The following is a 23,578-nucleotide window of genomic DNA, read 5'->3' as shown; positions in this document are numbered from 1 at the left end:
CTACTCTGTAAATGTCATAATTATCTTTTATACTAAATTCAAAACATGGTTAGGTTGAACTAAAAAATTATTAGCAAAATGGTGACACTAAATTCTTTAAGAACAAGGTGAGTGTTTAAGTAAATATTAAAGTACTCACATAAATTTTCCATTTGAAAAAATCTTTAAAAATTTTGGTCACTGTACAAATATATTTTCTATTTCTGCTATCAAAATGGAATATTAGAAAATAAGTCATCAATGCTTATTCAGAAAACTCTTTTTATTCAGACATCAAAGCTAACCTGAAACAGAAAGCAGCATGATTTATTTTCTAGTACTACAATGGAAAGATGGCCCTGAGGTACTACAAAACAGTCATGTACCATCTGAATCCTCAGAGCATAGTACATTCACATTTATGGTAGTGTTCTAGTATTATTAAGGGCATTTTAATAAAAACTAAAACTCCAAAAAATTTTACAGAGATGTAATATCTTAATAACAACACTTAACCATAGTGATTCAAGACATAGAGGAAAAAGCCCTACAATTTAAACAAGAGTATTCCCAGTTCTTAAGGAAGCTGGCAAAGTGAACTGAAAGACCAAAATAAGGGCCTCCAAAATGAATTTATAAAGTCTTAGTTTGTGATAATTTGTATGCCAGGCTTCAAAAAAAAGTATGAAGAAAAAGGTGACTTAAATAATTCTAAAATAGAATGAGGCTTAGTTCTCACTCTATTTGGAAGTATCTGATATTTTAAAACACAGTATGTAACCAGTTCTATTTCCACAGACACACATACATGGAAGAAAAATCAAAGTCCTAGCACTTGATATCTGCTGTGTGGATGGGGTTCTTGTGGGTTTTACAGTTCTGTTTATGTAGCCAAGAAGCTCTCATCAGGAGATTTAGGATTCCCAATATACAGTCAATGAAGAGAGAGAAAGAGAAAAAGAGAGATTTTTGTCCATGAAAAGAAAAGGTTTTGGCTTGAGGCTGACTTTTTGAATCTCTTTTAACTCTTCATTTTTTTCACATTTTAAGTTAATTAAAATATATTCCATTTTAATATTAGCCAGGTAGAAAACTGTTACCCACCCTAACTGATATCACAATTCCAGGATAAATGCCTTTGTATAGCTGTTGCCTCATAATGAAATTCCACTTTCTTGGTCCTTCCTTCTGGACTATAAAACACAGTTCTAAAGTTAATGAATCTGTTGGCATTTAGGGTTGCCTATTCAATGTATGGCAGAGAATGTTTTAGAGAGTAACATTCAAACTCCCATTTCCATACTGTGAAAATCCAAAGAACACATTTCTATATTGATGTTTTCAAGTAAGGAGAGAAAACTAAGTGGCAAGATGAAATGATATTGTTAGTGATGGTCCATAAGATACACTCTGGTATTCAATTAGTTCAGGTAAGACTACTATTAATTACTAGTAAACGCAGGTCACAAGCCTTTCCTAGACTAGAAAGGAAGACAGGGAAGCTATTCCCTTCTGTTCATGTCCCTGAGAGCAAGTATTTTGCTTTTTGAATTCTAGGTATTTCAAACATTATATATAAAGAAACACTCAAAACCTAATTCTTTCAAAAAGGTCACATTTGCTTCCTGTTTAAAACTTTTAGTTAAAATAAAAGGTAGTAGGTTGTAATACATTTTAACAATGCACACAAAGAAATCCAAGCACAAAATTAAACATAAAAGATGTATTGTCCTTTTTGGTTCTTAATACATCTGCCCCCAAAATAGCAAACTCTTGGTTACTTTTTAAAGTAAGTAGATTAAAAACAAGATTAACAAAATGTCTAAAACATGTCAAATTATAGCCTCTACTAGTTAAAAATTCTGTTGGTTGTAAAACTCTGTTGGTGGCCATTTTGGCCTGGGATTTTTAATATAAATGAGACTAGAAATGACAGGGGATGGGGGAAGGGACTTTCCTTCTTGAATAGTTAAAGAGGGAAATTTTAAAAATCTAGAATGAGTTATCTGCAAGATGAAAAACAATATTCAAAGTTAGGCTTTACCAAAATCTGAAAATATTACAGAAATTAAAATACAGGAACAGTGCTATATTATTGAAGATTTTAAAAACTTTCTAAACATTTTTTGAAGGAGGTAAATACATAAACTATTCAGAAAAATTATTTAACTGTGAAATAAAAATCATATATTATTCTTTTTCCCATGCAGATCTACAAATTGATAATCTAAAGTCATTAAGTTATAAGATGTAATTTTATAGCCACTAAATAAATATATAAAGAAAAATGACATGGCCAAATATCTGTTATAATATGGACATATATACACATAAATATATGTAGTGCCAAGAGTTTTATTAGGATGCACCCTTTAGGATGATGGTCTTATTTCTTTTTTCTTTATTAATATAGTGAGTCTAGTCAAGTCTGGTTAAAAAGCTATTATTCAGATATAAGTTATAAAGGAGACTTTATTTGACCTCTCATGAAATTACTGAAAATAGTAAATATTTCTTTAATTTTCTTATTTTAGAATGTATTTTAAGGAATTTCTGATTTGATTTCACAGGCTCATTTAAACCAGTCAACTCTACCATCTTTCCTGTGTGTTTGAGAAATAAAACTATGTTTAACCTATAGATTTTTTTTTAAAAGAAAGTGATTCCTGGATAGATATTAAATTGTAGTAGTTAAACTTTAGATTGTGTAAATATCCTTCTATCCTCACTGACTGGCAGTCAGATAAACACAATCAAAAACTTCTCAAATGTAAACATTTCTAAACTAGATATACAAATCCACTTCTTCCTTCAAAAAAGAAAGCATAGTTCATTCTGAATAAGAAATGGGCATGTTATGGTTAGAAAAATAAATTAATCAATGATTATATGTAGAAATATCCAAATTTAAGAAGATTACTTTAAATGGCTATATAATAGCAGTTCTAACCTAGGCTTCATTAGTTGGTCACTGCCCTGATTGATGCCACATTCATGTGTGAGGGCTACTATGAGTCAATAGATGGCAGTCCATCGCCTAGTAAAAGAGCTGAAGATGACTAAACTCATCATGTATCTTGCCTTTATTCAAGATTAAATATTGCTTAATTGCATAGATTATATTGCCTATATGCATAATTATTTTAGTTGGGTTGATGTACACGATTATAAATATATTTGTTTTGCATTTATGCTTACACAGGAAACTAACACTTAATTACTTATTAATTGAAACTTGATAATTTAGAATTGTGATAATTATTTCAATATTATTTTGAAAAATTAATCATGATCCCAGATTTAAGACAAACTTTTCAAAATGATTTTGTTAAACCTACAGATAGAATATACTGTGATTTCTCCAAAGGCAAATTCCTTTTGTTTTTACTTTTTTTAAACTATTCCTTTTACAATTTATGTTTTTCAAAAGCTACAATATTAAACAAACCTTAAAATATATGTTATACCAAACATTGATTTCTATCCTTCTATGATAGTTATATATAAAAAAAATAACAGGTGCAAATAATGAAAAGAATAGTTTTAAAATAGTATTTCCTACACTTCAAGTTTTCATGATTGGAATTCTCTAACTTACAGGAAAACAGAAAATTAATGCAATGTCATATACATTAGGCTATTACTTAATAAAAATGCTGATGAAAACTTGCTATACAGTTCCAAAGAGTGAAAAGTATAACACATGACTCGATTCCAGCTAAGTTTAGGCTAAGAATTTCACTATAGTGTGTTAGGATAAAAAATATTGCTACCTATACACAAACATAATGTGTTCATATGCATTATATCTGTAACATATATGTGTAATGTGTGTATATGTGTGTGTGTGTGTGCTCACTCACATGTGTGTGTATTTATTTTTGAGTAGGGGATACCACTAAAGAATTTTAACGAAACCCAATTTGGGATTGAGGATAGTAGAGGAATTACAGCTTTCTACCAAGAATCTTTGAACAAAGTAAACAGTGATAACAGAATGTGAAAACAAACCACCTGATGTACTTCTGGGGCTTGTAACAGGCACACTGATAGTCTGAGTCGACTTATTGGTTTGTTTTTACTTCTTAAGAGGAGAGCAGAAAGAAGACATGCTTTGTAAAAACTTTACCGTTTCTATTTTACTATGTCCTCCTACAAACAAAAAACTTTTAGTAAGTTAAACTTTAAAGAACTGCTTTTAAATATACTGCATAACTGTGTAAGTACAAGAGTAATTTTTATTCTTGTTTCTTGCTCAGCACAACATATTTAATATATTAAAAGAAATGACTAGTGGGTCTATGGTGAATTACTGAAATTATTTAAGCTAAATATTAAAAATAAACTGACTCGTAATATTGAGCTTTAGTCAATTTGATTCCACAGCAGACTATGTTTTCTGCTTCTACGTGGCCTAAAATCATAGTAAAAGGAAACCAAAGAATTAAATAACTTGAATGGTATAAAGAAGATATTTACTTATACATTTTGAATAAGTCAAGAAGGGCTTAAGGATATGACAGCTGAATTGTTCTCTGTGAAAGATACACTAGTTTTTTCTAGCTTCACTAAAATATAATGTGTAAAGCTTTCGGTAAAGCCAGAAAAATTATAATGGAACATAGTGTGAATAGTATGCTTGTGGACTGTAGATAATACAACATTTTAAAGACACTGGATTGCTACTGTTCTTTTTTGCTCCTAGCATACTTTTCCCCTTTAATGAATGTCATCTAGGAAAACTGAGAAATACCATGATGTAATCATTAAATGATGTGAGTAATAAAAAACAATGAAAATCTTTCAAGAACTGGAAAATAAAGGACAGAGTAGTGGGCAGGGGAGAAGAGAAAAAGTATATTATTTCTTTCTCAGTACAAAAATGCTTCAGATGTTTATTATCTTCCAGTAGAAGATGCTTGTCTATATTTTATGGTCAACAGTTCAGCGAAGGGTAAATAGGCTAGGTCTTGGGGAAAATAAAAAAGGTGTTTCTACTCACCGTTAGGTGATACTGCCTCCAGATTTCTGGGCAAGCCTGGAAAATAAAAATATTGATCAGCTGCGAGCATGAAACAAGGTACTTTACAGCCTGTTGGTTTTGGCATAACCCAGCATCCACCGGTGTCGGTCACAGGAAAATAAGAAGCTTAACAGAAAGGGTCTGCATTTCAGCTTCAAAAACCTGGCTAGACAGTTTAATTGAATTTTACACTGGTTTAACACACTCCCTGCCATTGTCAGAAAGCCAGTAACAAAGTTTTCTCTCTCTTTTTTTCTTTTCAGGTTAGAAGTTTTGGGCACTAAGATGTGATTAAGAGCCATAACTCAGTTAAACTGATAAATGAACAGCAGTGTTCAAAAATCAATAAGACTCACCAAGTACACCTTTTAAAAGAACATTTTGAAGCCTGGTAATATTATAGAAAACAATTTAATAGCAACTACTTTTAAGAAGACTTCACTGTAGTTATATATTTCTGATGTTTTACCTAATCACTTGCTATACTCTGTGAAATACATAAAAAAGAACTAAAAAAGCAAAACAAAAGACAGCTTTAAGAATCTATACTCTATACCTTTTCCCATAAAAGTCAAGTCTTCTCCATTGATACATTTATAGAGATATAACTTTAAAAACTCAATAAAACCACAATAATTTTGTAAAAGAGTGATTTACTGAAACCAGAATCGGTAACAACAAAACAAAACAAACAAAAGCAACAGCAACAAAAACCAGTTGGGAGATACTTCCTTATGGACACACATATAAATCTTTCCTTACGCTTAAATTATGACTCTGTTAAAGAGACACATCTTCTAACTAAGTTCTTCATGAATAGTTGATCAGTTTATTATTGTCTCAGAAAAAGAACTGTTGAAAACAAAAAATATTTTCAATAATAACTATAAGATAGCAATGATTTTAACAAATTAAACTACCAAGCTAAGTAAATGGCAATCCTTAAAGTGGATGTGAATTTATAGCTTTTGTTTAAAAATGCATATATACACATATATATATACACACACAAACATATACATATACTTATGCATACATAAAATTAAGAGTGAGTTATATCTTTTTTAAACCTTTATAATCTTTGAAACAATTCTTTACCTAATTTGTCATTCCTCTTTATTTTTCAGGGTAGTGATAAAGGTAACAAAGATGATTCATACAATCTAAAATATTATGGGCATGGCAATAATTCAGAAAATAACTTTTGAATGGCAAAATCTCTATTGATTATACCATCATTAGTGATAAAAGTACGTATGTTCCAATCATACTGAAAATTTTATCCATTATGTATCTTAAGCTTAACTATCCAATGGAATTTTCTAAAGAAAGGTGTGCAAATTAGACTAATTAGTGGCCAACTTTCCAATTTAAATGTCAGATTCATGTAAACTAAGGTGTCTAACTAAAAAAAGCCACTTATATACAGTAATCTCTGAATGAACAACACTGATCAAAAGCAAACTATTATTAGAAAGTAAAAAGTAGCTTCAGAAGGCAAAGATTCTGTTAGGTACCAAACAGTACCAAACAACAGATGCAAACTTGTAGGATACAAAAGTAAAGTTCTTACAGATGTGTGTGTGTGTATATATATATACATATATATATGTGTGTGTGTATATGTACACACATATTTTTATAAACATATTTACACACAAAGATCTGATGTACAAGATACCCTTAAATATTCATTTTCTACCTTCTATCATAAGCTTTTTGCTATGTATATATAATCTGAGTTGGATTACTGTAGAGATAAGCAAGCAGTTATTTATACATTAGTTATGGATAGTTCTTGATTATCACAATGTCCTCAGAATAATACGGTTGAAAAATTGCAATCACTGAGTTGTCATACTCTGGCAGAATGCCACTCTACCATGTGACCTTTTCTTGTGTTGCAGCAATTTGGTAATAAAAGAATTACTTGGTTTTTGAACAATCATCTGATTGTACTGTATATGAAGATGATGCCTGATACAGAAAATTAGTACTGAGAGACATGAAACTTCTTTTCTTTCATTAGACAATGCTGTTACAATTTTATAAACCCTACTTGACTATCTCACAAGTACTTTTACTCAACTTTCCCATACTTGGTTCCATTTTACATTTTCTATATATTTTCATGTAAGGTTAAAAGAAGTAAAAGAAATATTTTCCTTAAAACGGGTGCCATTATAAAGTAAGTATATTTAATTCTAGATACATGACATGTTAACTATGTCTCATTAATGAACTCTTAAAATATAAATGTTTCTTGCTTGCTGTAGCTTCAACTTCTTTTACCATTCCTAAGCTACTTTATATATTTTTCTTTTCTTTTTATAATGACAGAGTATGCATATTTATATACTGCATACACATAAAACAGCATATGGAAAAAGCCAAATGAACTTTTTGGCCAACCCAATATACTGCATGGAAAACTTAAGATAAAATGAAGTAAATTCCATAGCAAGAGGATTACTATTACAACTGGAGCATTTAAAAATGTTTATTTAAAAATATTTACAATGAAGTATAGAGATATAAAGGCTAATGGAATGAACTAGAAAGTCCAGAAAAAAATAAAGAAAATGAATGACTGGTCTGCTGTGGAACTTACCTAAGATGAAAATGTAACAAACTATTAAAATACAGTTGTATCTGTTGGTTGTCCTGGTGATCTCACCTAACTGGCACTTAGATGGATGGCAACCCAAAGGGCCTCCTCAAGCCCCACAACTGAAAGCACACAAAGTGTACTTGTACATCTGCTTTAGCAGTGTGCTGCAGTGTTTGCCAACTTTTGCCCAACTAGTTTTCCCCTCTATTGTATTTTGTATAATAAACCATACATGAATACTGAGTGTTATTATTCATAAAATTCAAAGATGAATCAAGACAGTTTGCCACACCAGATGAATTGAGAGAGTTTATATTGTGCATTTCGACCCATATTGAATTTTATCAGGTGCTAATTATTGTTTTACTAGAACAACGGCTTAGTGCATCTGTTGTTTAATTCCCACTTCCCTATTCTCAAATGTGAACATCAAAGAAAATAAAACACTCAATCTTAAACAGCCCCTGACAGCAGACCAAGACTCAAGTGCTCAATAGACAAGGCCCTTGCCACCAGTTCTCATATTTCCACAACAATGAACAAACACAAAAACAGCACTAAGCGGCCTTTCCTCCTCCTCAGCTCCCCTTGGCCAGTTGTCTGCCTTGTACTAGAGAGAGCCCTTGAACGCAGCCCTGCTGGGAACACAGCACAGGAGAAAGGATTAGCCTTACTAACATGCTAGCATTTGCAAAAGGGAAGAAAAAAACCCCACTACTGTATTTGGTATATGAATAACCAAAATGTATGAGCTGACAAGAGACCAGGACAGGCCTGTGGCTCCCCGGGAGAAAATGTAGCTGTGATGAGTGACAGGGCTTTCAGGAAATATGTTCACAATCACAGACAGTGAAGGCCATGACCTAGATCGTTTAAGAGCTTGTCTTGTCAAATTATCAAAAGCTTCTTCCTCTCTGAATAAAGAGTGACATAAGTGAGTGTCAGAAAGCTGCAGGCTGACAAGCCAAGCATACAATAACAGAATGCACGTCACATACATGCTGAACACCGCCACTGCTAGCGGCAAATCTTAATGAGAGCGCGGCCAGCCCAGGAGACTTGGGTCCCTGCTGGCACAGCTACTCATCTCACAAAAATCCTTCAGCTCCAAGTCAGTTAGGCTCTGACACGACAACTACAATTACGAAACACAACTTTTTAACAGAATCCTCTGGTGCTTTGTCAAAGCTTCTGTTGTTAGGAGCTGGCTCCCTCAAGTCACTGCAGCAAAACAAAAGATTTAATAAAACAAGCAATATTCATTGATGGTGAATAACATAAACAAAAGAGAATAATTTAGTTTTAACAGTTGCTGAATGAGAAGATATCAGAAGAAAAGCACGCCAGCCTCTGAACTCAACCACTATCTTAACTTTCCCATAGGCACATTAACGTAATTTTAGGTACCTACATTAAAAAAAAAATGCCTCTACTCTGGAGCTCTGTCAGCAGGCTTTTCATATAATTACAGCTATCAAGTCATCTGATAGTCTGCAGACTTTGGTAGTCATTGTGTATATACACTATTTCTCAGAAACATAAAATACTTATATATCCTATTGTGTATGTACTCTGAATATACATGAAAGAATTTTTTCTATGTGGAATATTTTAAAGAGAATATCTTGGGCATTAGCCTGCCATTAAAATTCCATAAAGATTCCTACAAGGTCTGAAATCATAGAAATATACAATTAAAATTCAAGATAAATTTTAATAGTTTTATTATATATTTTAATAGTTTTATATTATTATATAAAGATTTGTCATTCATGATAAAGAGTCATAATCATACAACAGATATATGCAGCAGTGTGTAAAGAGTCCATACAATTTTTTTTAATTTAGCAGTCAATATGGAAAGCCATGCATTGGTATCCATCTCTAAGCTACTTCTAAAAGGAACCAGACTTCATAAAATCATCTTCCTATACAAGGTCAAATTTTAATCAGTCCCTATACTCTTAATCCTCTGTCATCAGGGAAACTAACAAGCCTAATTTTTTGCTCAAAGAAGTTTCTCTTTGGTATTTTCCTCCTAACTTAAGTGCAGTTAGGAGGGCATCAAGTTTGTCAGTAGTAGATTACATTTCAGCTTTATTTTAAAATATAACATTTATATTTTATAGAGTTACATCAAAATAATCAACCAAAAAATAAATAATACATATGTTACATTGTATTACCTTAAGCAACTATATTTTCATTAAAAAATTTCACCTCAGAGAATCACAAATATTTCTGGAGACTTCTTGATTATGATTCTAGACTACTAACATAACTTAATTTTACAAATAGTTGATAATGTTTATAATATATACTTGCTAGGTTTCAGCTAAAAGTAAACAATATGAGAGCCAGTAAAATGAACCATGATAAGGTAGTGGCTAGTATCAGTGACTCCATGATGAAATGGTAGAATTCAAATCCTGGCTCTATTATTTACTATTGCAGGCAAGTTACATCTCTATATCTCAGTCTCCTCATTGACAAAACGGGGATGACAGTACTTCTTCAAAGGACTGCTGTAATGGTTAAAGAGAAGATAAGCATAAAGTCTTTAGGACAATGCCTGACACATAGCAAGCACTCTATTGTATTAATTATTGCTATAATGACATCAATTTGGCACTCTCCATACTTTTGATGCAATAATTGATCATGAGGAAATGAGCATCAATTAGGTACCTGAAGTAAGTGAAATCTGTTGCGTAATGGTCAACTCTTGGATGTGACTAGATCAGAGAGAAAGCAGAAACTCAGTTTACTGAGCTGTTGATAAAGATAGAAAAAAACTTCAAAAGGACAAATCAAAAATGCAGATTTTATTAGGATTTAGCTGCTTGTGGCCTTTATAGGAAAAAAAAATCCAGAAACATCAATGACCATTTACTATGAGCAAGTACTTATTTTTATATTCAACTGAGCTCTCCTCAGTAATGTTTTTAGTTGTTTGAAAATACATAGAAAAGAATATTTGATCAGATAGAGCTGATCTTGTACTTTATAGTTAAGCTATGGAATTAAAAAACCTTAAAATATTTTGATCAGTGGTATAAAACAAAAGTACTCCTCTACATCAGTCTCAAAGCTGACATACTTTCTTCAAGTTACTCAAGCTTACTTGATTCCTTTCTTCAACAATGTTTAAACAATAATAACAATGCCAGTTTCCTCACCAGCCTTTCCCTCTTGCCTTTCTTTGTTATAGTAACCAGAGATCTATCACCTGAAGGCGAGGAAAGTGGGTATCAGGAAGGAGAAACTTTAGAGGTCTAGATCCCTATTATTTTGGTAACCTATCCAGCCTATAATCCACGTACACAAGATAAGACAGAAGTTTTATTTCTTGTTCTCTAGCATCTTAACTGTTTATAACTTTCAGCAAACTGAGATCTCCCATTTTTAAACAAATAAACAAAACATCCCCTGAAAAACAATTAAAACTCTATGTTGATGACATCCTTTAATTATAACTGCTAGAAGCTGATTTCATTACCCCTTTGGTATTGGTGCTTGTGTTCTGAATAACTGTAAACTAGTTCTCAAAGGTGCTATACCACCGTTTCCTTAAGCTCACTAGTAGGCACCAAAAGTTTTAAAATAGATTAATAAGAGATCAACTAAAGGTAAAATGATTTTAAAAGGAAAATTTAGAATTTTCCTTATAAACCAACTGCACAAAGTCCATCACAGGAAACAGCTACAAAGAAATACCTGTTTAATTGTTTAAAACTACTGAAATAATCCTAATTCATCTTTAGTCAACCACATTATACTCTTTTGATTTATAATTATGCCCTGTCATTCAGTTTATTCTCCCAGAAATTTCCTAGGAAAATTTCCTTTTCATCTTCTTCTAAGAATCCTATAGCATCCAGGACATGTCAAGTACACAAGTAATATCCTTTAGGTTCAAAAGTGTTTTCTGAATCTTTACTAGTTTTAGTCCCTAGAAATTTTTTTTTAAATAAAAGAATAATATTAAACATTATAAAAGTAATGCATATTCACTATAAGAATAGAAAATACATATCAACAAAAATAAAAGCTACCTATAATATTACCACCTGAGATAACTGCAAACATTCCAGAGTATTTCAATCAAATTTTTTTCTATATACAAGCAATAACAATTAAAACCAAAATAAAAAAACAATGCCATTTACAAGAAGATGAAATATTTAGGTATAAAGCTAAATATGAAGGGATTTGTGTATATGGAACACTACAAAACTCCGACAAGAGAAACTACAGAAGATCTAAATAAATGGTGAGGTATATATACCATGTTCATGGACTGGAAGACTAAAAATAGTGGACTCAATTCTCCCCACAACGATTTACAGATTGATCACAATATCGACCAAAGTCCCATCAAGATTTTTCTGTAAGTACAGACAACTCACTGTACAATTAAATGGAAAGCGAAAAGAACTAGAATAACTACAGCAATTTCACAAAAGAACAAAGTTTAAAGAATCAAATTATGTGACTTTAACACTTACTATAAAGATAAAGAGAAATCAGGACAGTGTGGTATTGGTGATGGAACAGATACCTAAGTAAGTACAACACAAGAGAATTTAGAGTACAGAAATCAATTCACACAAATGTGATCACTGAATCTTTGAAAAAGATACAAGAGCAATTCAATGGAGAAAAGATAGTCTATTCAAAAAATAGGGAATAAGTGATTACCCATGTGTAAAAAAATTAACCTTGATCTAAACCTCACACTATGCAAACATGAACTCAAGATGCATCATAGATTGGAATATAAAACATGAAACTATAAAACGTCTGAAAGAATATACAAGAGAACATTTTTTTAACTGCAGTTGGGTAACAAGTTCTTGAAAATGGTGCCAAAAGCCTGACCCATAAAAGAAAAGACTTATAAATTGGATTTCACCAGATTTAAAAACTTCTTCTCTGCCAAAACAACAAGAAACAAAAACAAAAAACCAAAAAACTGTCAAGAGAATTAAAAACAAACCATAAACTAGGAGAAACTTTATAGATATCACATTTCCAGTGAAAGACACAACTAAATATTGGGAAAAAAAATCTCAAAATTCTAATTAAAAGTCGAGAAAGGATCTGGACACTTCATCAAAGTAGATATAAGGATGACAAACAAGCATATGAAAGGATATTCAATACTGTTAGCCATTAAGCAAATGCAAACTAAAACCACAGTGAGATAGATACTATCCAACCATTAAAGGGCCCAAACAAAAAATACTAACAATAACAAATGCTGGTGAGGATAGAGAGCAATTAGAACTCTCATTTTGCTGAGAGTCTCATTTTTCTGGTGGGAATGCAAAATTGTACAGACACTCTGGAAAACAATACAGCTGTTTCCTATAAAGTTAAATATACACTTATCATATGATCTGCAATCTCCATTTGGAAATTTACTCCAGAGAACTGAAAACCATGTTCACACAAAGACTGTACACAAATGCTCCCTGCAGCTTTATATGTGATAATCAATAGCTATAAATAATCCAAATGTTCCTCAGTGGAGAAGCAAACTACAATACATCCATAAAATCAAATATTACAGATGAACAAACTACTGATACATGCAGTAACTCATATGAGTCTTCAAATATTATGTGAAAGAAGCTGGTCTCCAAAGTTTACAATGGTATAGTTCCATTTACATGAAATTCTCAAAAGGATAAAACTATAGTAATAGAGAACAGATTAATGGTTGCCAGAATTTAAGGATGAGGGGAGGGTGTGACTATAAAGTATGAGGAAGTTTTTCAGGGTGGTAAAACTGTTTCGTATCCTAGTTGTGGTGGTGTTTACATAAACCTACACATATTCATAAACTGAACATCAAAACAAGAGTAAATTTATTAGTAAAGGAAAAAAAGGATGACTAGATTGGCTTACTTACCATACTTAAGATTACTTGCCATATTATTCCTAAAATCTTTGTAAGAGGCAATAGAATAGTGCACTTTAAATTTCAAGGTAGAAACCTATATACGGGTCAAGAAGCAACAGTTAGAATTGGACATGGAGCAACTGGTTCAAAATTGGGAAAGGAGTATGACAAGGCTGTATATTGTCACCCTGCTTATTTAAGTTATTTGCAGAGTACATCATGTGAAATGCTGGACTGGATGAATCAAAAGCTGGAATCAAGATTGCTGGGAGAAATATAAACAACCTCAGTTATGTAGAAGATACTACTCTAATGACAGACAGTGAAGAGGAACTGAAGACCCTCTTGATAAGGGTGAAAGAAGAGAGTGAAAAAGCTGGCTTGAAACACAACATTAAAAAACTAGGATCATGGCATCCAATCCTATCACTTCATGGCAAATGCAAGGGGGAAAAGTGACAGCAGTGATGGATTTTATTTTACTGGGTTCCAAAATCACTGCAGAAAGTGACTGCAGCCATGAAATTAAAAAAAAAAAAAAAAAGATGCTTGCTCCTTGGAAGGAAAGCTATGAAAACCTAGACAGCAAGCATATTAAAAAGCAGAGAAATCACTTTGATAACAAAGGTCTGTCTAGTCAAAGCTATTGTTTTTCCAGAAGTCATGTATGGATGTGAGAGTTGGACTATAAAGAAAGTTGAGTGCCAAAGAATTGATGCTTTAGAACTGTGGTGCTGGAGAAGACTCTTGAGAGTCTCTTGGACTGCAAAGAGATCAAACCAGTCAATCCTAAAGGAAATCAATCCTGAATATCCACTGGAAGGACTAATGCTGAAGCTCTCATACTTTGGCCACCTGATATGAAAGAGCTGACTCATTGGAAAAGACCCTGACGCTGAGAAAGACTGAAGGCAAAAGAGAAGGAGGCATCAGAGGATGAATCGTTAGATAGCATCACCTACTCAATGGACATGAATTTGAACTAACTCTGGGAGACAGTGAACGACAAGGAAGCCTGGTATGCTGCAGTCCACGTGGTCACAAAGAGTTGGGAATGCCTCAGAGACTTAACAACAAGAAAATTATAAAATGAATATATGCTCATTATAAAAACAGAAAATAAAGACCAATAGAAATTTTAAAAACCTTCACCTATAATTCTTGATGTAACTACAATAAGCAGTTTGGAATACTTCAATCTTAAATATTTGAATTGTTTCTAATTTTCATTATTACAAACAACCCAGACTCTAATGATAAAGAACCCACCTGCCAATGCAGGTAGACATAAGAAATGTGGGTTCTGTCCCTGGGTCGGGAAGATCCCCTGGAGAAGGGCATGGCAACCCACTCCGGTATTCTTGCCTGAAGAATCCCATGGACAGAGGAGCCTGGCAGGCTGCAGTCCATAGGGTTGCACAGAGTCGGACATGACTAAAGCAACTTAGCATGCTGAGATGAACATTCTTGTAGCTGTATCTTTGCAAACATCTATCACTTAACTCAAAAAAAGTTATTTAAATGTACTTTTCTAGCACAACCTAACATTGAGTACCATTATTAAGGCATTTTTTTCTACTAATCTGTAAGAGTTTTTTATATTATATGTAATTATCCCATTATATATTTTATAATAATCTTTTTCAAGTTGTGGTTTGCTATTCAGCTTCATTAATGGTCTCTGGATAAAATGCTTTTTTAAAGTTAAGTCTATTCTTTACTTCATTTATGGTTTCTGATATTGGTGTCTTTGTCTCTAGTAAGAGCATTTAACACATTCATTTACTGTGATAATCGATATATTTGGTCCTATTTTAATTCTCAAACTTTTTAATATATTCTTATTATTTCCATTTCCCCCTATCATTTGCTATCTTAAGTTTCCTTTGCATTATTTTAAAATTAGTAACTTTAAAGTTATATGGCCTATTTTTTCTTTTAGTTAAACTTTAATTTTGTTGGAATTGCTATGATCCATATTATTATGGATTTTAAATTTTTGAAAGTTTTCTAAAATTAGTATTAAGTTTAAAAGCAGATTAAGAGGAAGTATTCAGACATGTACTGTATACTTTCCTGATTTCACTGTTCATTGCTGCTTATTCTCTTTTTCAGCAAATTTACAAATGCACAATAGCTTGGCTGTATCATGTATTTTTCTCAGACTGCTCTAGCCTCCAGAGATTTCTCTACTGCTTCCTGGTGTTTGGTATTGCATGGGAGAAGTCTGATGCAAACTTGATTGTATGTGTGTTTGTGTAATGTGTTTTTTTGTTTCCATGATTGTTTGATATTCAGAAATTTCACTAGGATACGTCTAGATGTGGGCCTTTCTTCTCCCACATATTAAGTGTGTGCGCTTTTGATCAGAATTTCCTTTATTTTGCTTTGCATTGCTTTTCCTCTATCTTCTGTATCCACACAGTAAAGAATGAATTAGGATTCTCTCAGTTTCCTACTATTTTGTTTGCTGAGTTTATTTCTGATTCCATTTTTAATTTACCAATTCTTCATATATGCCTGTAATTATTTTCTATTGCTTCATCTTAAAAAAAAAAAAAAGAGGTTTATGTGAATCTTGCCAATGGTGGGAACTAATGTGTTATCTATCTGCCAAGGACTGCACATGTCTCTGATCAATTTATTTATGGAAAAGTTTAGATTTGATCAAGTTTTAGTTTTCTCAATCAGATGCTCAGTTTGTTTGTGAGGAAGAGGGAAGGAGTTATAATTATATGGATCTGCAAAGTAAGAGTGTTTTATTACACTGAAAATCTTTATCTACTCCATTAAAAGACCATTCCTATTGTCCTAGATTCTTACAACTATATTGAGTTCTATATAAGCATCCCTAAACCATGTAAAGCAAGAGAGGTAGAAGAGGTGATGAGGTGGGTAAGAGAAAAAGATTTAATATTACGACAGTATCATTTACTTCATTATTGATTCCTGCCTAAAAGGAAAAACAATAAAAGTGTAGAATAATATCTAATGACACAATTTATTTGAAAATTGAGTCAGGTCTTCCTATATATTTGAAATTCTCCTACTATGATTAGTGTTGGCCACCCTAGAATGATTAGTATTCTTAGAGTATGTACTTTTCCCTGAATATCTTTAACTACAGACATAATTATTTTGTATTATATAACGGAAAGCTTGATTAGTTCATCATATTTTATTATATAATTTACTTATTTCTTGAACTTCTTAAATAGCTTACTGTTTGTGTTATTTTTTAATCAAGGAAATGATCATTAGATTAGTTGATTATCCCAGGCCCGAGGCTGGGGGCGGTGGCAGCCAAAAGGAGCTACCCCACATTCGAGATAAGGAGTGGCGGCTGCGTTTTGCTGGAGCGGCCGTGAAGAGATACCCCACGTCCAAGGTAAGAGAAACCCAAGACAGTGGGCACTAAGAGAGGACATCAGAGAGCAGACATACTCAAACCACAATTGCAGACAACAGGAGAATCTGATCACACGGACCACAGCCTTGTCTAACTCAATGAATGGCTTATCATGCCATGTGGGGCCACCCAAGACGGAAGGGTCATGGGGGAGAGGTCTGACAGAATGTGGTCAACTGGAGAAGGGAATGGCAAACCACTTCAGTATTCTTGCCTTGAGAATCCCAGGAACAGTATGAAAAGCCAAAAAGATAGGACACTGAAAGATGAATTCCCCAGGTTGCTAGGTGCCCGATATGCTACTGGAGATAGTGGAGAAATAACTCCAGAAAGAATGAAGGGATAGAGCCAAAGCAAAAACACCACCCAGTTGTGGATGGGACTGGTGATAGAAGCAAGGTTTGATGCTGGAAAGAGCAATATTGCAGACGAACCTGGTTAGGTCCATGAATCAAGGCAAATTGGAAGATGACAAGAGTGAACATTGACATTCTGGAAAAGTGAACTAAGATGGACTGGAATGTGAGAATTTAACTCAGATGACCATTATATCTACTACTGTGGACAGGAATCCCTTAGAAGAAATGGAGTAGCCATCACAGTCGACAAAAGAGTCCGAAATGCAGTCCTTGGATGCAATCTCAAAAACGACAGAATGATCTCTGTTCGTTTCCAAGGAAAACCATTCAATATCATGGTAATCCAAGTCTATGCCCCAACCAGTAATGCTGAAGAAGCTGAAGTTGAATAGTTCTATGAAAACATACAAGACCTTCTAGAACTAACACCCCAAAAAGATGTCCTTTTCATTACAGAGGACTGGAATGCAAAAGTAGGAAGTCAAGAAACACCTGGAGTAACAGGCAAATTTGGCCTTAGAGTACAGAATGAAGCAGGGCAAAGGCTAATAGAATTCTGCCAAGAGAACACACTGGTCATAGCAAACACCCTTTTCCAACAACACAAGAGAAGAATCTACACATGGACATCACCAGATGGTCGACACTGAAATCAGATTGATCATATTCTTTGCAGCCAAAGATGGAGAAGCTCCATACAGTCAGCAAAAACAAGACCGGGAGCTGACTGTGGCTCAGATCATGAACTTCTTATTGCCAAATTCAGACTGAAATTGAAGAAAGTAGAGAAAACCACTAGACCATTCAAGTATGACCTAAATCAAATCCCTTATGACTATACAGTGGAAGTGAGAAATAGATTTAAGGGACTAGGTCTGATAGATAAGAGTGCCTGATGAACTATGGATGGAGGTTCATGACATTGTACAGGAGACAGGAATCAAGACCATCCCCCAAAAAAGAAATGCAAAAGTGCAAAATGGCTGTCTGAAGAGGCCTTACAAATAGCTGTGAAAAGAAGGGAAGTGAAAAGCAAAGGAGAAAAGGAAAGGTATACCCATTTGAATGCAGAGTTCCAAAGAATAGCAAGGAGAGATAAGAAAGCCTTCCTCAGCGATCAATGCAAAGAAACAGAGGAAAACAACAGAATGGGAAAGACTAGAGATCTCTTCAAGAAAATTAGAGATACCAAGGGAACATTTCATGCAAAGATGGGCTCAATAAAGGACAGAAATGGTAGGGACCCTAACAGAAGCAGAAAATATTAAGAAGAGGTGGCAAGAATACACAGAAAAACTGTACAAAAAAGATTTTCACGTCCCAAATAATCACGATGGTGTGATCACTCACCTAGAGCCAGACTTTCGGGAATGAGAAGTCAAGTGGGCCTTAGGAAGCATCACTATGAACAAAGCTAGTGGAGGTGATGAAATTTCAGTCGAGCTATTTCAAATCGTAAAAGAAGATGGTGTGAAAGTGATGCACTCATATGCCAGCAAATTTGGAAAACTCACCAGTGGCCACAGGACTGGAAAAGGTCAGTTTTCATTCCAATCCCAAAGAAAGGCAACGCCAAAGAATGCTCAAACTACCACACAATTGCACTCATCTCACACGCTAGTAAAGTGATACTTAAAATTCTCCAAGCCAGGCTTCAGCAATACATGAACCGTGAACTTCCTGATGTTCAAGCTGGTTTTAGAAAAGGCACAGGAACCAGAGATCAAATTCCCAACATCCGCTGGATCATCAAAAAAGCAAGAGAGTTCCAGAAAAACATCTGTTTCTGCTTTATTGTCTATGCCAAAGCCTTTGACTGTGCGGATCATGATAGACTGTGGAATGTTCTAAAAGAAGCAGGAATACCAAACCACCTGACCTGCCTTTTGAGAAACCTGTATGCAGGTCAGGAAGCAACAGTTAGAACTGGACATGGAACAGACTGGTTCCAAATAGGGAAAGGAGTATGTCAAGGCTGTATATTGTCACCCTGCTTATTTAACTTATATGCAGAGTATACCATGAGAAATGCTGGGCTGGATGAAGCACAAGCTGGAATCAAGATTGCTGGAAGAAATATCAATAACCTCAGATACGCTGATGATACCACTCTTATGGCACAAAGTGAAGAAGAACTAAAGACCCTCTTGATGAAAGTGAAAGAGGAGAGTGAAAAATTGGCTTAAAGTTCAACATTCAGAAAACTAAGATCATGGCACCTGGTCCCATCATTTCATGGCAAATTGATGAGGAATTTGGAAACAGTGGAAACAGCGGCTGACTTTACTTTTTTGCGCTCCAAAATCACTACAGATGGTGACTGCAGCCAAGAAATTAAAAGATGCTTGCTCCTTGGATGAAAAATTATTACCAACCTAGACAGCATATTAAAAAGGAGAGACATTACTTTGCCAACAAAGGTCCGTCTAGTCAAGACTATGGTTTTTCCAGTGGTCATATATGGATGTGAGAGTCGGACTATAAAAAAAAACTGAGTGCCAAAGAATTGATGCTTTTGAACTGTGGTGTTGGAGAAGAATCTTGAGAGTTTCTTGGACTGCAAGGAGGTCCAACCAGTCCATCCTAAAGTAGATCAGTCCTGAGTGTTCACTGGAAGGACTGATGCTGAAGTTGAAACTCCAAATCTTTGGCTACCTGATACGAAGAACTGACTCATTTGAAAAGACCCTGATGCTGGGAAAGATTGAGAGCAGGAGGAGAAGGGGACGATAGAGGATGAGATGGTTGGATGGCATCACTGAGTCAATGGACATGAGCTGGGTAAACTCTAGGAGTTGGTGATAGACAGGGAGGCCTGGCGTGCTATGGTCCATGGGGTTGCAAAGAGTCAGAAATGACTGAGCAACTGAACTGAACTGAACTGACACATTACAATTTGTAAATTTAAGGTGCATGGCCTTATTACTCTTAATACTTTTATATACTGTAATATGACTGTCAAGGAAGTAATATCATGCTACATCATTACTATACAGTATTATAGATTATATTCATTATACTGTGCTTATTTACTGCTAGTTTCAAGTTTGTACCCTTAAATACAATCTATATTATACCCCCACTTTTATCCCCTGGTAAATACCATTTTACTGTTCTTTTTTCTTTTTATAGGTTTTACTTTTATTTTCAGATTCCACATGTAAGTGATATTATGTAATACTTGTCTTTGTCTGACTTATCTTGCTTAGCATAATGCTCAACGTATATCCATGCTGTCACAAATGGCAGGATATCTTTCCTTCTCATGTGGCTGAATAATATCCCATTGCAGATACATGTTATCTTTTTTATCCACTCATCCACTGATTGATATCTGGGCTGTTTCCATACGCTGGCCTATTGTGAATGATTCTGCTGTAAACATGGGTGTGCTATCTTGTCAAAACCCTGATTCCATTTCTTTTGGGCATATACTCAGAATTGGAACTGCTGGATCATATGGTAGCTTTATTTTTAATTTTTTGAGGAATTTCTGTATTGTTGTCCATAGAGGCTGAACTAATTTACATTCTCACCAACAGTATGTAAGGGGCTGCCTTTTCACCACATCTTCACAAGCACTTGACTTCTTGATGGCCATTGTTACAGCTGTGAGGTGTATCATATAATATGAGCAAACCAAATTCAAGAACACATTAAAAGGATTATCACCATGGCCAAGTGCAATGTATGTTTTCTTGCATCCAACCTGGATGCAAGAATGTTTTAACATATGCAAATCAGTAAGTATAATTCATTACAGACCTCAAAATAACATAATAAAGATCATATATGATAAACCCAGTGTTAACATTATAATCATTGAAGAAAAACTGAAAGGGTTTCTTCTAAGATCAGCTACCAGACAAAGTTGCCCACTCTCACCACCCCTATTCAGTTGTCACAGATAGTTGTCAGTTATCTGCGGGGGACTGGTTCCAGGAGCTCTTGTGCATACTAAAATCCTTGGAAGCTGAAGTCCCTTGTATAAAATGGTATAGTTCAATAAATACAGTTGGCCCTTAGTATCCCTGGATTTAAAACCCATCAATATGGAGAACTGACTGTACTGGAAGTCCTAGCTAGAGCAATTAGGCAAGACAAAGAAATAACAGGCATTCAAATTGGAAAGAAAGGAGTAAAATTGTCATTATTTGCTGACAATATGATCTTACATAAAGAAAATCTTAAAGAATTAGTAAAAAAAAACTCTTGGAACTAATCGATGATTAGTTGGTTAGTGGCAACTAATTAAGTGGCAGATTACAAAATCAACTTATAGAAATTACTGGCATTCCTTCATACTAATGATGAAGTATCTAAAAAAGAAGTGAAGAGGGCTATCTCATTCATAACAGCTTCCAAAATAATAAAATAGTTAGTAATAAACTGAGCCAAGGAAGTGATAAATCTGTACAGTGAAAACTAATTTTTCTGAAAAAAATAAGAGGACACAAACAAATGGAAAGACATCCATGTTTATGGATCAAAAGACTGCTGTTTTTTCAAAGATGAGTAAACTAACAAAGATGATGTCCATAATTAAGACTGAATATTTTCAAAGGTTGAAAATCTTTTCCAGTTGCTGTATTTTCTTTCACTGTGTACTATTTAAGGAAGATGACCAGAACCCAATCAAAAAGTTGTATGGGATTTATTAAGTTCAGGGGAGTTGACCGTAGCCTGTAATGCTTAATAAATAAGCTTTTAGCTTCCAAGTGTTGATAAGGATTTGACTTCCTTAATTTCATTTTCCAAACTCATAGCTTAGATAACTAAGCTCCAGAATTTGTCCTTATTATTGGATTTAAAAGTTAAATTTAACTGCAAAGTGAGAACTAGAATGAGTTAGATATTTAACAAAATTCCCAGTGGCCTGCTGGCTCTATTTATCAAAGACTCATGTCTTTTCAGTGTGACTGCACTGAAGATTAAGTTCATTCCTAAGTCCCACAAAATTCTCAATAAAATACTAAAGTTTTTTTATCTTTTCATTTTTAGAGTTGTTTGCTTTAGAGACTGTACAAGGACAATCTTTCTCCTTTATTGGTGGAAGCTAGGGGGTCTTTTCCAATGAGTCAATTCTTCGCATGAGGTGTCCAAAGTACTGGAGTTTCAGCGTCAGCATCATTCCCTCCAAAGAAATCCCAGGGCTGATCTTCTTGCAGTCCAAGGGACTCTCAAGAATCTTCTCCAACACCACAATTCAAAAGCATCAATTCTTCAGTGCTCAGCCTTTTTCACAGTCCAACTCTCACATCCATACATGACTACTGGAAAAACCATAGCCTTGACTAGACGGACCTTTGTTGGCAAAGTAATGACTCTGCTTTTGAATATGCTATCTAGGTTGGTCATAACTTTTCTTCCAAGGAGTAAGCGTCTTTTAATTTCATGGCTGCAGTCACCATCTGCAGTGATTTCGGAGCCCCCCAAAATAAAGTCTGACACTGTTTCCACTATTCCCCATCTATTTCTCATGAAGTGATGGGACCAGATGCCATGATCTTCATTTTCTGAATGTTGAGCTTTAAACCAACTTTTCCACTCTCCACTTTCACTTTCATCGACGTGAGTCTGAGTGAACTCCAGGGGTTGGTGATGGACAGGGAGGCCTGGCGTGCTGCGATTCATGGGGTCGCAGAGTCGGACACAACTGAGCGACTGAACTGAACTGAACTGAGGGGGATCTGGAAAAGGAACCATTTCTACCCTCTACAAACTTAATCTTAAATCTTTCATGAAAAATACAGAAACCTGCTCTCAATCTGCTAGTTCTACTGAAAGTGACTAATACTAAGCCATGAGGCCTGCACTATAGGGAGAGTTGGGGAGGCTGGGGGAATTCATCGGGTTAGTCATATATGACTAGAAAGCATACCATTCAGTTGAACTTCAAAATAAGGATTGGTCTCTTCTTCAGACTTTGTGCTAAATTACACTCCTTCAGTTAAAAATGTGGAACTTTTACCCAGCTAAGGTTATTTCCGTAAGTTTAAACATAATTTTAACCACAAAAAGTTCACATGTTCATTTATTAGGTGGTTTGGGAACAGTTCCAACGAATTATTAATGGCTAATTCTGGGATTTACTCCTTTAACAATGAACACACATGAATTTTCACACCCATCAAGAGAATAAGAGACCTCTAAGCACAGAAATCTACTTAACTTCCTAGGCGAGGTGTTGTCTCCCAGGTAAATAAGCATTTTATAAGCTTATTCAACCTTTTTTTTAATTAAGCAAAACAATCAGTCCCAGCCATGACTCCTTCCTTCAACATTATGC

The 23,578-nt window shown here is 34.3% G+C and overlaps 1 protein-coding gene across 2 annotated transcripts in view; it reads right to left on the bottom strand.

Annotated features, from left to right (window-relative positions):
* The window catches only part of ZCCHC7 (zinc finger CCHC-type containing 7), a 243,151-nt gene that overhangs the window by 28,306 nt on the left and 191,267 nt on the right, over positions 1 to 23,578 (bottom strand). For both annotated transcript variants that reach the window (XM_040223848.1, XM_040223930.1), the window contains exon 6: positions 4,982 to 5,017. In XM_040223848.1, the coding sequence (XP_040079782.1) occupies positions 4,982 to 5,017 (36 nt within the window). The remainder of the gene's footprint in view (positions 1 to 4,981; positions 5,018 to 23,578) is intronic.

The sequence above is a fragment of the Oryx dammah genome, unplaced genomic scaffold (assembly GCF_014754425.2).
Source record: "Oryx dammah isolate SB20612 unplaced genomic scaffold, SCBI_Odam_1.1 HiC_scaffold_1, whole genome shotgun sequence".
Classification (NCBI taxonomy): domain Eukaryota; kingdom Metazoa; phylum Chordata; class Mammalia; order Artiodactyla; family Bovidae; genus Oryx; species Oryx dammah.
This window is presented reverse-complemented; position numbering and strand designations above follow the sequence as displayed.